General features: G+C 40.5%; 1 protein-coding gene across 1 annotated transcript; it reads right to left on the reverse strand.

The window, feature by feature from the left end:
- Positions 1 to 1,756: 1,756 nt before the first annotated feature.
- On the reverse strand, positions 1,757 to 13,380 carry rundc3ab (RUN domain containing 3Ab). The gene is made up of 11 exons (XM_022200430.2): positions 13,002 to 13,380; positions 8,506 to 8,621; positions 8,039 to 8,166; positions 7,301 to 7,386; positions 7,121 to 7,210; positions 6,955 to 7,035; positions 6,636 to 6,801; positions 5,307 to 5,464; positions 5,029 to 5,148; positions 4,061 to 4,158; positions 1,757 to 2,977 (listed from the first exon to the last, which is right to left on the reverse strand). Exons 1-11 carry the CDS (start codon positions 13,106 to 13,108, stop codon positions 2,835 to 2,837), a joined length of 1,293 nt encoding a protein of 430 aa, XP_022056122.1. The 5' UTR covers positions 13,109 to 13,380; the 3' UTR covers positions 1,757 to 2,834.
- Positions 13,381 to 15,948: the final 2,568 nt, after the last annotated feature.

Raw genomic sequence — 15,948 nt, forward strand, 5'->3', positions numbered from 1 at the left:
CTTTTCTTCGTATGCTTGGTTTTTGAGTCTATGAACATAGAGTTGATGTGCCTTACCAAAAAGCTCCAGTTTGGTCTCATCTGTCCAAAGGACATTCTCCCAGAAGCTTTGTGGCTTGTCAACATGCATTTTTGCAAATTCCAGTCTCGCTTTTTTATGAGTTTTTTTCAGCAGTGGTGTCCTCCTTGGTCGTCTCCCACGAAGTCCACTTTGGCTCAAACAACGACGAATGGTGCGATCTGACACTGATGTACCTTGGCCTTGGAGTTCACCTTTAATTTCTTTGGAGGTTGCTCTGGGCTCTTTGGATACAATTCCAACGATCCGTCTCTTCAATTTGTCATCAATTTTCCTCTTGCGGCCACGTCCAGGGAGGTTGGCTACTGTCCCGTGGGTCTTGAACTTCTGAATAATATGAGCCACTGTTGTCACAGGAACTTCAAGCTGTTTAGAGATGGTCTTATAGCCTTTACCTTTAAGATGTTTGTCTATCATTTTTTTTGGATGTCCTGGGACAATTCTCTCCTTCGCTTTCTGTTGTCCATGTTCAGTGTGGTACACACCTTTTCACCAAACAGCAGGGTGACTACTTGTCTCCCTTTAAATAGGCAGACTGACTGATTATGAGTTTGGAAACACCTGTGATGTCAATTAAATGACACACCTGAGTTAATCATGTCACTCTGGTCAAATAGTTTTCAATCTTTTATAGAGGTACCATCATTTTTGTCCAGGCCTGTTTCATTAGTTTGTTTTTTAAATAATTATGTTAATCAACAATTCAAAAGTGATGGCTGTTTTTGATTATTTAATTTTCAATAAATTTTATTTATTGTTACTTTTGTGAGTTTCAAGTGATTTCAGTGAGAATTGTGGGTTTTTCCTTCTTTAACTGAGGGGTACCAACAATTTTGTCCACGTGTGTAGAAAGTGTCATGAAAGGAATAAAGTGCATGTACCGCTAAACGGTGCTAAAGTACAGTACTTGAGCAAATATACTTCCACCACTGGAAAACTCAAGATCATAAAAACTCGCCAGCTGATGACTTTTAAATGAGTCATCTATCATTTTTGTTACTGTTAATGTGGAGAAGCTTCTGAAAATCTGAAATGTCTTGCTTTGACTGCTTTAACTTCTACTGCCAGTAGGACAAGTAATAAGGAAACCATGAATGTATAAATATATGTGCCAATCCATCTAATAGATACTGAGACACTTCACTTGACATTGATAACTTTGACCTGCTGGTGGAGCTAAAAGAAAATGCAGCAGATTACTGAAGTCATCCTCTGAGCATCCTGAATGGCTGTGTATTTGATATTCATGTGATGATATGACATGAGGGCTGCACAGTGGCTCGTTGGTAGAAGATCAGCTAGATGATGCCCAGCTGACATCCCGGTCTGCGTGGGTTTTCTGTGGGTACTCTGGCTTCCTGCCACAGTCCAAAAACATGCTGAGGTTTATTGGTGATTCTAATTTATCTGTAGATGTGAATGTGGTTGTTTGTCTCTGTGTGTAGCCCTGTGATAGACCGGTGACCTGTCCACCCTGTCCCCTGCCTTCACCCTAAGTCAGCTGGGATAGACTCCAGCCCTCCCACGACCTTAATGAGGATTAAGCAGGGTATAGATGATGGATGGATATAACTTGAAATATTGCATCTTGGATCAAAGTCACTGACAAATGCACTGCTATTGCCATCAGTGGTTCACTACTGCGGCTAAAAACAGAACCATTCAACACACAGGAGCATTTCATGTTTCAAAAAAAGGCAGTTTTATTGCAGTTTTAAATTACACAATGCTTCCCTTCTCTCAACAACACTGCATTAGATTGCAAATTTACATGTCTGTAACCGACACAGGTAAGTATGTCATGAAATTAATTTTAATACAAAAAGAAAGAAAAGGTCACAGGGAAAAAAATGAAGACAGACATTTGAGGACACACAAGTTGCACATTCACTACTTCTGTCCTGCTATTCTATCCAGCCAGGTTTGTAGAAAAACACAATGAAAACATTCCTTCTGCACAGTCACAATGCACTCTGCATTTGCATGCATTAGATATTGTCTTATGTGTTTTGTTTTTTATGCTCACATTGTAGTGACTCTGCAAACCTTGGCAGCCTGACACCTTTTCTATGTCACAGCCTGGGAAATCATCCTGTATCTAAGCTACTGTTTGATTGAATAAGGCCTAAACTGTCATTTTGTTAAATTTTAAATAATCTTCATAATAAACCCTCTGGCCCTGCTTTTAGACTCTGCCTCCGCTTTGATCTCTCTCCATCTTCTTATAAAAATGTAATATAATATGGTAAAACTTCATTTCTGTTCCCTAAAAGGTTATAACAGCTCACCCATCCTGCCAGCGTTACGCAACAGGCAGATGAAGACACACTCACAGACTGATAAGACACGGACGAATGGACAGAACGACCCTACAGTGAGTGACCAGTTCAGATGCAGGACTGTAAACGGCATGAAAATGAAGCGTCATGATGTAACAGAGGTCAAACCTAAACCAGCTGTTTGCATTCCAGGAGGCTTGATCACGTCAAGACGATGAAAGACGGTGAAAGTGAAGGAGGCCATGAGGCAGTACGGCAGCTTTTCCTGCGTCTTCGTCGGACAGTCGGAGAGGGAGGCTGCTCTTCCACAAACGCTTGAAAGGTGTCAAAGCTGAGAGAGTGCTGGGCTCAGAGCGTAAAAGGTAAAGGGACTCACGAAAGAGAGCATCTGTCCGCCGACCAAGAGCAGTGGTTCTGTTCTCGCGTTGAATTGTCTCAGTGTCCGTTAGGTGGTTGGCAGTGCTTCTTTGGCGCCCCCTAGCTGGGAGAGAGAGCAGGACTGTTCTCTGTGCTGATGTTCACCAGGCACTCGCTGGACTTGAGGCTCGCCAGAGACTTGCAGCTCGGGAGGGAGGCCAAAGACCCACACAGGCCCATCATGGAGGGGGTGTAGTCCTTTTCTGGAGGGAGATGCACAAAAGGATGGTTAACTCTAGTGTGTATCGGTGTTTACATATTCATTATTAAACAGGAAACAGTGTGGCACAGCCGGTGTGTGACCATCTCAAGCAGGGGTGTCAAACTGGTTTCAGTTCAGAAGCCACACTCAGCCCAATATGATCTCAAGTGGGCCAGATCAGTAAAATTATAGCATGAGAACTTATAAATAACAACATCTCCAAATGTTTCCCTTTGCTTTAGGGCAAAAAAGCACGTTCTTTCTTTTTGCAAAACATTATGAACAAATTTAAAATTCTTAAGGTTTCTTATATTTCTTAAGAAATATAAGTGCAATTTCAATGATATTAAGTCTCACATTACAACTTAGAGATCACAGTGTATCTACAAAAGCACAAAACATTTAGTCAAAGGTAATAAATAATTAAAAAAAAAATTATATTCATTTCCACATCTGTGTAGCAATCCTGACCAGCACATCATACAAACTAAAGAGGGAACTATTAAGGAAGAAAGTTAAGTTGTCTCCCTGTCTTTTAAAAGTATCAGAATCAGAGTCAGCTTTAATGGTCACGTATGTACACAACATACAAGGAATTTGGTTTTAGCTGTTGGTGTCACCCTCGGAATATGGAATAGAATAATTAAAAATAAAGAAACTACAGAAAGAGGAACAGGGAGGAAAAAAATAGTAGTAATAAAATTAAATATAACTCAATATGTACAGAAATTTACAGTAGTGCAAAAATGATAACGTCCATAAACACAGTAGTGCAAATGATAATTGCATGATGCAGTGCAAAAAGCAGAGATAATACTGTACATGTCCACTGGAAAACCTTCTATTGTACAGGTGTGAGAGAATGTTATATACATAAAATGTATTCATAAAAAATACATAAAAGTAGCTGCAGTACAGTTTACAAATTTAAAACAGTAGCAATTTTTATCAAAATATAGTCGTTTATGTCGTCTCTGTAAGTTTTACACTTTGCAAAGCCGTCCCACAGGCTGGACTGGACCCTCTGGTAGGCTGGTTTTGGCCCGTAGTCCGTATGTTTGACACCCCTGATCTAAAGTGCTACCTGTGCACCAGGCTCCATTCTGTTTCCCCTCAATCCTCTGGGAGTCCGAGTCAAGGCTGACCTCCACCGACAGCAGCTCTGTGCTCGGAAAGCTCCTCCTGAAGGTCAGAGAAAGCACAACTGATGTCAGCACACAGTAGAGTGCTAAAAATGGATGTTTTAGTACAAGCTGATGAAAAAGAACAAAAATCACAAATAACAATTCACAAAGCTAACAAGTAAAGTAAAAGGGTGCCAAATATGTTTCTATTTTTTCAGGATGCATGTTGTAACGTGCTATAAAGGAATCATTGAATCCGTTGGGTTTCTCTCTATATTATGTAATCAACGCTGAAATTCACTTATAAGAGAAGTGAAATTAGAAAACAATGAAACTATATTAAGAAAAAATGAAAGGTTGCTTGAGTTGCCAGTACTAGCGATCCATAATAGTAATGCTCATTTATTATGATTTCAATTAAGAATTAGTTGTTTTAATGTCAAATTTTATGACAAAACACATTTTTGGGCTACTAAATATAATGTTTTGCTGTGGAATTTATCCGCGTGTCTGCTCATCATAATAATAATTTAACATTTAAAGCTTACGGTCTGTAGCTGCTTTAATTCTAGGACAGTAGTGCTTGATTCCACCTTAAAATTTAATAAAATTGAATGCACAGAGCGACTGTGACTGGATAATTGAAGAATTGAATATGATTAAACATAGTAAAAGTCTATTATTTTACACTGACACAATCCTGGCTCCATATCTGTTTGTGTATTTCTGCAATGTTAGATTTTAAAAAAGACATTATATATGAGAATTTGTACAGTATGTGTTATTTATTAATAGCATGTATTATTCAAGTATGGTCGATATGTTTTCAAGTTGCAGTAAAGACACAAAAATTCTCTGTAACACTAAAAGACATTAAATTAATCATGCTGGATGTGAGCAACATAATAAAACCAGGAGACAGACGAACCTGCGGAACAGCTTCACGTCCTCGTGACTGTTGTACGGCTCCAGCGTCGGCCACTGATTGACGAGGGGGATCGACAGGTTTTTGGCCAAGTGGCTGGAGTCACATGGAATTAGGCTTGTCCTGACACACATGAATGCAAAATATCAGGCAAAAATGCTTCACCTGGACAAATATAGACCACATACTGTACTCTGATTAGCGCTAATCAGTGAAGCTGGCACCAGGCTGCAGAACATAGACCTGAAACCCGGACGCCACCATCTGTCTGCTGCACTCACAGTTGCTCCTGAAGCTCCAGGACGATGGCCTCCAGTTCCTTTTTTTCCTGCTGGCTCTGGTTCTGTAGCTCCTCCACTCGGGCCTTTAGCCTCTTGTTCTCGGTCTCGGTGTTCTTCAGCTGAGACTCACGCAGGCGCACCAGTTCCTCCAGGTAACCCTGACAACACGCAGCCGCATAGTGAGGAGAGGCAGCCACCCTCACACACTCATATAAGACATCAACCATCTGTGATGCTCGGTGTATTACGGAAACTATGATGTGGTGTAGTGTAGGGTGGGCACATTTTTCCCATAATCCGTACAGCAAACAGACACAAAAAAAGAAGAGTTAAAAGCCATAATTAACATATAAGAGTGATATGGTTTGATGTCATGTATCTTTAGAATATGAGTAAAAATCAGCTAAGGAGTAATAATGTGTAACAAATCATCTAGACATTCAAATTCTTTTATTGATTAATCAAAGGACATTTTATTACACTTTGATGATTGCCTTAACAATAGAAACATATGAAAAGATAGTAAACTGGGCACGTTTTTGACAAATGGCCTATCAAGTTTCCAAAATTACGGTTATGTATGTTACTTTTTGACGGAAAAAAGTGAACTTTTTTCTGTCAAAAAGTAACATACATAAGCGTAATTTTGGAAACTTGTCAAAAACGTGCCTAGTTTTTTGCATTATTATTATTTATTTCATTATTTATGCCAATGTCACTACAATAATAAAAATAAAATCTTTAGCGTTAGCATGTTTGCAGCAAACTTTAACATTAGCTTTGATTGTATGATAACTGGTTGGAGCTGTGTGGAAACTGTAGTACTGAGCGACACACAGGTATAATGTAAATTTTAAGACTGATTTGAGGCCTCAGCCTGTGTTTACATCTGTTTGCTTCTCTCCTTCTGTTTGTGCTCACATGCACTGCTTTTTAATTCAGGTGATTTCCCTATAAAGCTGTTCTCATTTACATAGTTTCTGTTGTCAGATAATGGAACCACCTCTGCAGTCTTTTGACCTTTAAAACTGAAAGGCACATTGTGGGGACATATGAGACATTCATTTGCTATAAAGAGGCACAATATGGGACCTTTAAATATGAAGATACAGACAGCCATCAGCTTAAAGATTTGAAATGTGAAGAAGGCTAGCTTGACTGCAACTTAAGATAAGATTTTTTTCTTGCACATAACCCTAAATGAATTACATGTTGTTTCCATTTTTTAATGAATGGTGTAAAGATTAAATTAGCTCTAAGAAATGTTGAGCTGCTCCTTTAAGTACAGTCGACTTGAGTGCACTCAAATGCAAAAATATGTCAGCCTACCTTCTGGGCATTGACGATCTTGAATCTTTGCTCCATCTTGCGGCACTTTGTGCTCCAGCTCTCCTCGTCGGTGACCAGCGGGATGTAGGGATGTTCAGGGACGCTGTCATCACTGGTGCTGCTGTCAACACTGTGTCGATCGTCATCATCACTCAAGTAATCGTAGCTGCAACACAGACAGACACTTTCAGTATCTAAGTGACTTTATATGCCACCAGAATAATGCCAAGCAAAAAATCCAATATTAGGATGAAATATGAAACAATCACTCGGTGTTCAAATGTATAGTTATTTAAAGTAACTGTGACAACGTTTTCACCTTTGTGTGAATTTCAAGTAGGGCGTATAGTCAATCACTGCAGAGGATTTCCCATCCAGGGCCTCCCCTTTAAGACAGAAACTATAAAGGAGAAAACATTCAGAAATTAGACCAAAAAACAAATCAAAAATATTCAGCTAGATGCCTAAAAGTCAAGACGCCCCACCTAAAGTCTATGGCTCCGAGACCTATGAGCATCCCTGTTAGCACTGTGGCTTCTTCCCTCAACATGATGGCTCCTTCTGCATAAAACCTCCTAAAACAGAAGCATACAGCTGGGTGGGAACATGGTTCTAGTCATTATGAGGTGATATTACTGCAAGGAGAGCTCTGATGGACCTCTGACCTGGTTGTCCTGCTGTCCCTCAGAGCAGTGGCGATGTATTCAGACAGTCTCTTCTCCATCAGGGCAACTCTCATCCAGGCTCTGCCCTGTAGGGGTCACCAGAGGTACAGAGATCAGGTTAAATGTGTGCATACAACACAAAAAGGATTTCTCAGCTTTTACTGATTGTTCACAGCGTAGGCTGCACTACAGTCTTTTTTATTTATCTCCTTACTTTCACATATCTGATCATATAAATAGCATGTGCAGACACAACGTTGAAAATGGCATGGCAATATGAAGCACCAACGCCCTAAAGTACTGAGATATCAATGTTTGAAAACTACCTAACTTGCGATTACAACAGATTTTCTGTCTAGGAAAATAAAAAGCCTGCTCACTTTTATATTTTTCTCTCATATTTGTTTCTCTCTTTTGAAATACTATAAAGTTTTACCTCTTAAGGCCCGTCTGAGAGGGAAAAATCAATCTTGTATTGAACTGTTCCATTTTTTGGATTCATATGTCAAATGTTTAAATATTTTCTTTTCTAATACTATTATTTTGGGCACTACAGTTACATTTCTGTTGATTGGCACAGGTGGAGCTTGGGGCGGCAGTCCAGCTCTTGCTATAACATCACAAATTTTACATTTTCTTAGGGGATTTATTTGCTCTCCCTGTTTCCTTAGCTTCATGAGTATTATGATCATCCTGTATTCTCCTATGGTCTTTTCTGTCATTATACATTGGACTTGCCTTGGCTCTAGAGGTGCTGATGTTTTCCATGCTCTCGATGCTGCTAATGCAGCTGTTGGGGACTTTGCCACACGCCAGGCGGACATAGTCCCAGTAACTCCTCTGACCATCGAACCAGCTGCCAGAGCCTGGCAAGAGATGAGATTATATATGTGATATACAGTAAGTGTATTTATTTCAATGCACAAACATGCTGCTGATGAAGGAGTCCAGGTTTTATGTAAAAATATAAGTTTAGACAGCGAAATTAAACAGATTACACTTAATATTTATCTAAATCTGTAACAAATGAACACTGATTTCTTGTTCTACAGTTATAAAAATAAAAAATTGCAGTTTCTTTTTCAACAGTAGCATTTGAAAATACAATTCCTTTCTCTGGTATAAGCTTCCATTCGATCCTTCTTCCAGTTTTCTGTCTTCAATGCGCACTTGAGCCTTGACAAATCTTCCCTGAGGTTCATTACCTTTAAAACGGTGGCTGAGGATGTGTTCAAGGATGGCTGCAAAATTGATGAACTCTTCAGACGAATCATCAATAGGCTCGGCTGTATATTTCTCCAGCAGGGTCTTGACTGAAAACCTGTGTGGCAGAGCGAGAGAGGAAAGCTAAAGTGAGAGTGTGCTTGCCAGGAATAAAGTCATGCCGGGAATAGATTAGTCCAGGAGATTAATGGATTGCCGCTTTCTTTGTGTCAGTTTACTGTTGGCAAAACACGTCATAGTTCTACATAAAGACTATAATTAAACATTTTTGAGTCTCTGCTTTACAATAGGAAACCACAGATCTAATCATGAAAAGCATGGTGTTCTGCCAGCGTAATGGATTCAAGGAAACTATTTTAATATGGCTGTACATGTGCATGTTACTCTTGTGTGATTGTTTTGTGAGTATAATTGCGTGTGAACACTCACAGTCTACCTTCCATTTCCTGCAGACTCTAATTTCTACACTTCAGCCTGATGTCATCCATTTCCTGTAAGGAAGAGGCGTCATGGAGAGCTTTCAGGAAGCTCCAACTACTCAATTTACTTTTTACTGGACTGCCCGGATTTATGACTGCAGTCTGATGTAACACAGTCACGGTGGTAAGAGGGCCTTCCAGTGATGCATTTCTGTGCTTTCAAAGAACATTTTGACACACGTATATGCAGTGAATTCACCTTTTTCGTCCATTATTGCACTGAAGATTTCTTTTAAACTAAACTCTCCCATTTGAATGTGTACTTGTGGACATCCATGTCAATGACAGCTTAAAACAAAACATGGTAATTGTGGAGAAAGCTGAGTGAATGCTAGATGACGGATCAGATCCTCATTGCTAATCCGAGTCATCTAGTCATCCTGGCATTCATTTAAACATGGATTATGACACTTTTATTGGTTTCAGGTTGAGATTGTGTGTGTAATTTTGTTTATTCATTTTGTCTCTAAAAATAAATACTTTGAGTAAATGGATTAGCCAGGACAACCATAGACTGTACAGAAAAAATGAGTATATCCAGCATGATGTCACCTGTTGGTTTGTGGACTACAGCTGTGAAGCCTCCAGTTTAGCATTTGAAACCAGACATGATGAATAAAGGGTGGAGCTGACTGAGAACTTGAACACAGTGCAATCTGTGATACGATAGCGACCTGTGAATCACAAGCAGGCCCGACCCTGTATTAACAAGCCTTGAAATTACGGATAAAATCATAAACCTATTATGAAAATGGTTACGGAGGTAGCATATCAAGTGAGAAGTAGGGACATTTTCTCATAGACTTCTATATAATCTGAGTTCTTTTTGCAGCCTGATGTGTTGCCCCCTGCTGGCTGTTAGGGAGAACGTATTAAAAGCACCTCTGTGTACGTCTTCACTTTGCAGACTGTGGGGTTACATCTGTTTTTTATATGCATCTAAAGGAAAACTAAAAGAAACAAGAGTCTACACAGGATGGCACATATTGTGCTTTGAGCTAAAGGCTAATGCCTGTATGCTAACATGCTCAAAGCACATATTGTGCTTTGAGCTAAAGGCTAATGCCTGTATGCTAACATGCTCACAATGCTAACAAACAGATGTTCTGCAGGTTAATATTTACTGTTTTCATCATTTAAATATAGTGTGGCAGCATGATGACATTTGTTGATTGTCTGTAGACATTAAATAAAGCTGAGGCTGCTGGACCTGATATTAATCTTGCAGGTTTAAACTACTGCACACATTCCATTTTTTCAAAGGGATCTTCAAAGGGAGTAAAGTTCATCATGCAGGATTGTGATTGATAGGTAGTCCAGTCAATAACATTCAAGACATTCATTTAAAATGTCCAATGAAAGCCTCATGGCAATGCTAGATGATAAGTCAAAGTGTCATTATCGGGCTATGATGAATGCATGTACCAAATTAGTGACAGTAATTGTGATGGACCAATCAACTGACATCCCCTACATGGCTAGCATGAATGAATATTTAAAAAACAATAATTAATATGGATTCATTAGCATAAGAATGTTCCTGCATGACACTGGCTTAGCTTCAACTGTGGTGACTTTTATTGGACTACACCCCCATAAACCCTCATGGTGGGGTAAACAAAACGATTTATTATTTATTTTAGGCAACATTATCCTTCTCCAGAAATGACCTCTCCTAAATCTTTTCCTGGACTCTAAATTATTCATTGGGTTTATTTGCTGCAAGAACACCTGCCAAATGCTTTTTGTCCAGGGACAAGGAGACGTGCTGCAGGGTGAAAGGGACTGAATGGACGAAAAGGAACCCCTGCAGACTGACCTCTGCAGTAGATAGAGAGAAAATGTATTTTGGGTAGATACTGACATTGTTTTGCAGACTCACTCAGTCCGAATATTAGCGGCAACTTCACAAGCGTGCACACTTTCGGTTTAGGCGGTGTGTGGACATCTATAAGACAATGCTTATCTTCACACGAGCCAGCGAGGCGAGTGATTTCAGTCCCCATTGTTCCAAAGGCAACAATGTCTCATTCAGCCGCTCTGCCTGGACAATAATTGGCTGACTATCCTCAAACGAGCACAATCCCCTGTGTTTCCACTGTATTACAGACAGCAGGGCAGTGGCATGACCTAGATACACCTGTCCTTGGTTCAGCAGAGGTACTGCGTGTCTCACAGGTGTTATTCACCTTCAGTTCTGTATAAAGTGTCTGACGTGGGAGTTTAGTCTGTGGACTTTAATTATACCCATGAAAAACACTAAGTATCCGATGACTATGATGCAACTTGACTTCCTGAAGCAGAGCAGCCTTCTGTCTACAGTGTTACAGTATTATCTGTCTGGACAAAAAGTTTGCTTTGAAATAGCTTAAATACTCTGAACTGTACCTTCAGCTTGGTGGTGCAGTGGTTAGCCTCACAGCAAAGAGGTTCTGGGTTTGAAAATCTGGAGCCTTTATGTTTGGAGTTTGCATCTTCTCCTTGTTCCTGTGTGGGTTTTCTCTGGGTGCATCCTCCCACAGTTCAAAAACAAGCATTTGGTGATAATTAGTGTTTTTAAATCTGCTGCAGGTGTGAGTGTGAGGGTACATAGTTGTTTTTCTCTTTGTGTTCTCACCCAGTGTCAGCTGGGATAAGCTCCCACCCTCTGCAACTTTCTCCAGGATAACCTGTGTGTAGACGATGGACCAGCAGATTCATCCGGACGTCATGATAAATGCTAGTTTAATATTCAAACTCTTTGTTTTCAGTAACTCCTGAGGAGAATTCTTGAGCTGGTGGCTAACTTTGCCAGACGTTTGGTGCATCTCTTATTTAGATTTTGGGGATTTTTGCAGAAAACGTCTACAAGAACTGTAAGAGTGAGTCGAAGCTGTAACAGTGCAGGCTGGAATACCAAAAAAAAATGGTCTGAAAGATGATTAAATGTGAAGGCAACAGAGTCAGGTTTCTGTGAATGTTTATATCATATGGATCATAATCATTTTATCCATTGTGAAATGTTCCTGCATCCCTCTGTTATCTACATCCGCTTTATCCTGTAGACTTTAGGTGAGGAGAGGCGGAGTAGACCTGGACATGTCACCAGTCCATCACAGGACAAACACAAAGAGACAAAAACACTCACACTCATTCCCACTGCCAATTTAGAATAACCAATTGCCTCTCTTTAGATTGTGAGGGTAGAAAACCATCCCACCATCATGTCTTCATCAGTTAAGCATGTAGAAACACAAATAACTGCAGCATTCAATTTGCTGCTAATGACCAACTGCAGCAGGACTGAGCTACAGAAAATCTCCACTGCAGGAAGAAGTTTGATGCCTTTTGAGGACGCCCGCTGAAATATGGGTCTTCATCTCTTGTTAGAGAACAAATGCATGTCTGCTTCATCCCTCAGAGTGTGTGTCTGCACAGTTTGTGTTTACTCTGGGCTCCAGCATCTAAGTCTGAGTGTGCTTAAGCTCTGGCAACGGGAATGTAAAAGGCGAATCCCTCCAGCAACCCAATTAGGTCCAATCAGGCCTTGATGTACAGGCCACATACTGCCTCACTGCCCCGAGTCCCTGGGGTGCCAGCTAGTCCTTGCCCCAGGAAGGTTGTCGTCATAGCAACCACGCCATCAGCACAGAGCAAATGCATTGTAGTGACAAAGATGACACTGCTAAACACACACAGAGCAGCCAGTCTGTCTGGGCGAGCTGGGATTTGCTGTAAAGAATATTCATAAATGCAAGGTCGTTTAAGCATATGGGCTGCAGGCTTCGTGTCCACGCAGGCCCACTGTCACAGCAGAGTTCATAAAAAGGACCTTATGATGATGACGTCAGTGTGGATGTCAAAATAGGCTGAGTCTTATTAAATATAGTGAGAATAAACCCAGTAGGAGCAGTTTGCTGCTGCACGAACACACCAAAGCCACGAACAGCTGGAATATAAAAGCAGCATTCTTCCTATCAAACCCTCCATTCACACATGAAGCCTGATAATAAACTGACCTGCACACCGTCAGGAGGTTTTTTCTTTCCACCGCCACGTTCCGAGCCGACGCTTTTTTCGAGACATCTCCCATGGCCATCGCTGCCTGCACACAGCCGGGATCCATCCAGGAGGAGGCAGCCCTGAAATCAAAGGACCCCTCCCTGTCGGCCGCCGGCCCTCCTCCTCCTCATTCACTTCTGGATGCTGGAGAGAGAAGGACGATGATGATGATGTTGGACTGCATCAGAGCCGCTGACAGGCAGCAGTTGGACTTGGATTCAGGGAGGAGGATGCGGTTTGATGCATCAGAGCCTGGGTCTGTTGCTGTTATCGGGGCTGAGCTCAGAGGACTGATCTGAATCTCTCCCTCTCTCTCCACTTCTCTCTCTTCTCTGGCCCCGCCCACTTTTTTGACTCCACCATGACGTAACTGGATCATCTCGCATCATGAACATGACGAATCACCTCAGCAGCTCCTCTGACACTCACAGCACTTTCCTGCTTTATGCCACAGGGCCATGACTGTACAGTTCCTCTGAGGATATAAAGCAAATCAAATCTAGTATACGGTCTGAAAGATCCTACATGTCAGGCTGACATATTCCCAGAATGTGTCTTACAAGTTTTGACCTCCAAAACGCTGCAAAGATGGTTCATTTTAACACCTGGTTTTAGCTCTATTCTAAAGAGAACACATTCCCACAGTGTTACATGACAACATAGAAAAGATGTTCTCAATGCAGCATCCAGTAGATGATCTAAGAATGTTTTTAGCATGTCTTTGGAGAATTTTATCCTCAAAAACAGCATAGGCTACTGGAAATTTAAAGAAATCTTCCCACTGAAAACATTACCAGAGCCTCAGAGAACATTTTCAGTACATTTTTAGAACTAAAACAAATGTACCCTAGATGACAAGTTGGCTAATTAAATATTAACTGTGTTAGTGTCATTAAAACCTTCTTTGTATGTTATGTTCGTTTTGTACATAGCTAATGGTCCCATTTGGCTGCATAGTGGATTGGTGGTTAGTACTTTAACCTTGCAGCTAAAATATCCCCAGTTTGCATTCTGGCCTTCCTGGGATCTTTCTGGATTGGCTTTGCACGTTCTCCCTGCGCATGTGGGGGTTTTCTTCCTCCCACGGTCCAAAAACAGGCTCAGGTTAACTGGTAACTCTAAATTGTCTGTAGGTGTGAATGTGAGTGTGATTGTTTGTCTCTATATGTACCTGTGATAGACTAGTGACCTGTCCAGGATGTCCCCTGTCTTTGCCCTAAGTCAGCTGGAATAGACTCCAGCTCCCTCACAATGCTAATGAGGATTACGGTGTGTATAGATCATGGCTGGATGGATGGTCTCATTTGGAGTAAAATGGACAATAAAGCATTGCATGTTTTAGGGTGGAGCCACCTTGTGATTGATCAGTCACTACTGTATCGCCAAACGTGTCTTCGAGTTCTTAGCCAGATCTACTCCTCACTCGTCATGTCTGTTTTCAAAAGTCCAAGATGATGACCGTCAAATGTCGAACAAATTTCAGCTCGAAAACACTGCAAAGATTGCTTTTTCTATGTTGACTGTTTACCATCTGGTTTTAGCCCTATTCTAAAGAGACCTTTTCAGTTTCTATAGCTTTAAATGTCGTCTACACCACTTTCAGGAAGAAGACTCTCTCTGCATGTGTGATTGAAAGTGTGGACCACAAGGCAGTCGACACAGTCATGATTAAGTTTCCGTCTAACACGGAAATATCACTAAATTCACAGTGTGCACACAAATTTGTACATATGAGAGACTAAACAACAGCTTCACAAACACATGGCTCAACAGGAGAGAAGCTCCTCAGGACAAGAATCAGCAGTTCACACCCTGAGGCACGTGAGTCCTCATCGTTAATGGGCCGTTAACCATGTGAGCCGGAGCGACTATAAATTCTGTAACTCCTATAACTAAAGGAGCTTCTTGAATGAAGGTGAAAGGTCTTCAAGAACCTACAAGAGAAGTTCAGTTGATTTCTACTGAAGCTCCTACGATCACCATGACCTGGATGACACACATACTTGACCCATGAAAAACTGCCCGTATAAACATCCGTTCAGTCTGAACAAACACATATGAAAAGCTCATTCTTTGAGCCGGAGTTGACCCAGCGATCTAAAGGCAACAGTCATCTCCCTTCATGCTCCTGCTCTGCCGACTGGGCTTTCGAAGGACATACATACACACATATCTTAAAACTGTTTTACAGATGCAAGGAATACCTTTTCAGTTTGTCATTCATGTCCCACATCAAACAGGTATCCATAATAAGTCCTTTTAGATGCGAATTTTTGCAAATCAAACATTAAAAATACAAACAGTTGGGCGGCTTGTATGTCCTTTGAGATGACAGTTATCCTTAGGATGATGGTTTAGCTCTGTCTCAAAGTATGATCTTTGTATATGTGGATTTTTATACTGAAATTATATCAAATTGCAGTGAACAGGCCAAACAGTTACTGCATACCCTCTCTGGAGTAAACCACAAACATTTAATAGGGATATGGGAGGTTATGGGGAGCTGGGGAGGTAGTGCAGAGACATACTTATTAAGTTTATTTAAAAATATTACAAAGTTAAATCTCTGAAGAAGTATGGTATACTTGCTTAACTTAACATAGTTACAATATTTCAGTTAAATGAAATTGTTTGTCTTGTCTTTGAATATTAAACACAAATAAAAAGTTGGAATAAAGCAACACAAAACACACATAAAACTGCTACACGCTGTTGTAAAAGTTGAATTTTTAAATCTAAATGCTAAACAAATAAGGATTAAGGTGAATGTGTATGATAAGGAAGTCATTTATTTGCAGTATGTTGTAAATAATAACAGTGATTTCTGAGGATTTTTAAACACTCACTGCAACAGAAATGAATTTTTTACCTTTTTCTCACCACATATTCCATGTATTTTATATT

The sequence above is a fragment of the Acanthochromis polyacanthus genome, chromosome 19 (genome assembly GCF_021347895.1).
Source record: "Acanthochromis polyacanthus isolate Apoly-LR-REF ecotype Palm Island chromosome 19, KAUST_Apoly_ChrSc, whole genome shotgun sequence".
Classification (NCBI taxonomy): domain Eukaryota; kingdom Metazoa; phylum Chordata; class Actinopteri; family Pomacentridae; genus Acanthochromis; species Acanthochromis polyacanthus.

What these genes read in the sequence shown, in the direction of transcription:
- rundc3ab (XM_022200430.2), bottom strand. Translation starts at nt 13,108, where the DNA reads ATGGATCCCGGCTGTGTGCAGGCAGCGATGGCCATGGGAGATGTCTCG. An exon ending in AGGGACAGCAGGACAACCAG is followed by an intron (nt 7,211 to 7,300) that starts GTCAGAGGTCCA and finishes CTTCTGTTTTAG; the next exon opens with GAGGTTTTATGCAGAAGGAG. An exon ending in TACTTGAAATTCACACAAAG is followed by an intron (nt 6,802 to 6,954) that starts GTGAAAACGTTG and finishes TCTGTGTTGCAG; the next exon opens with CTACGATTACTTGAGTGATG.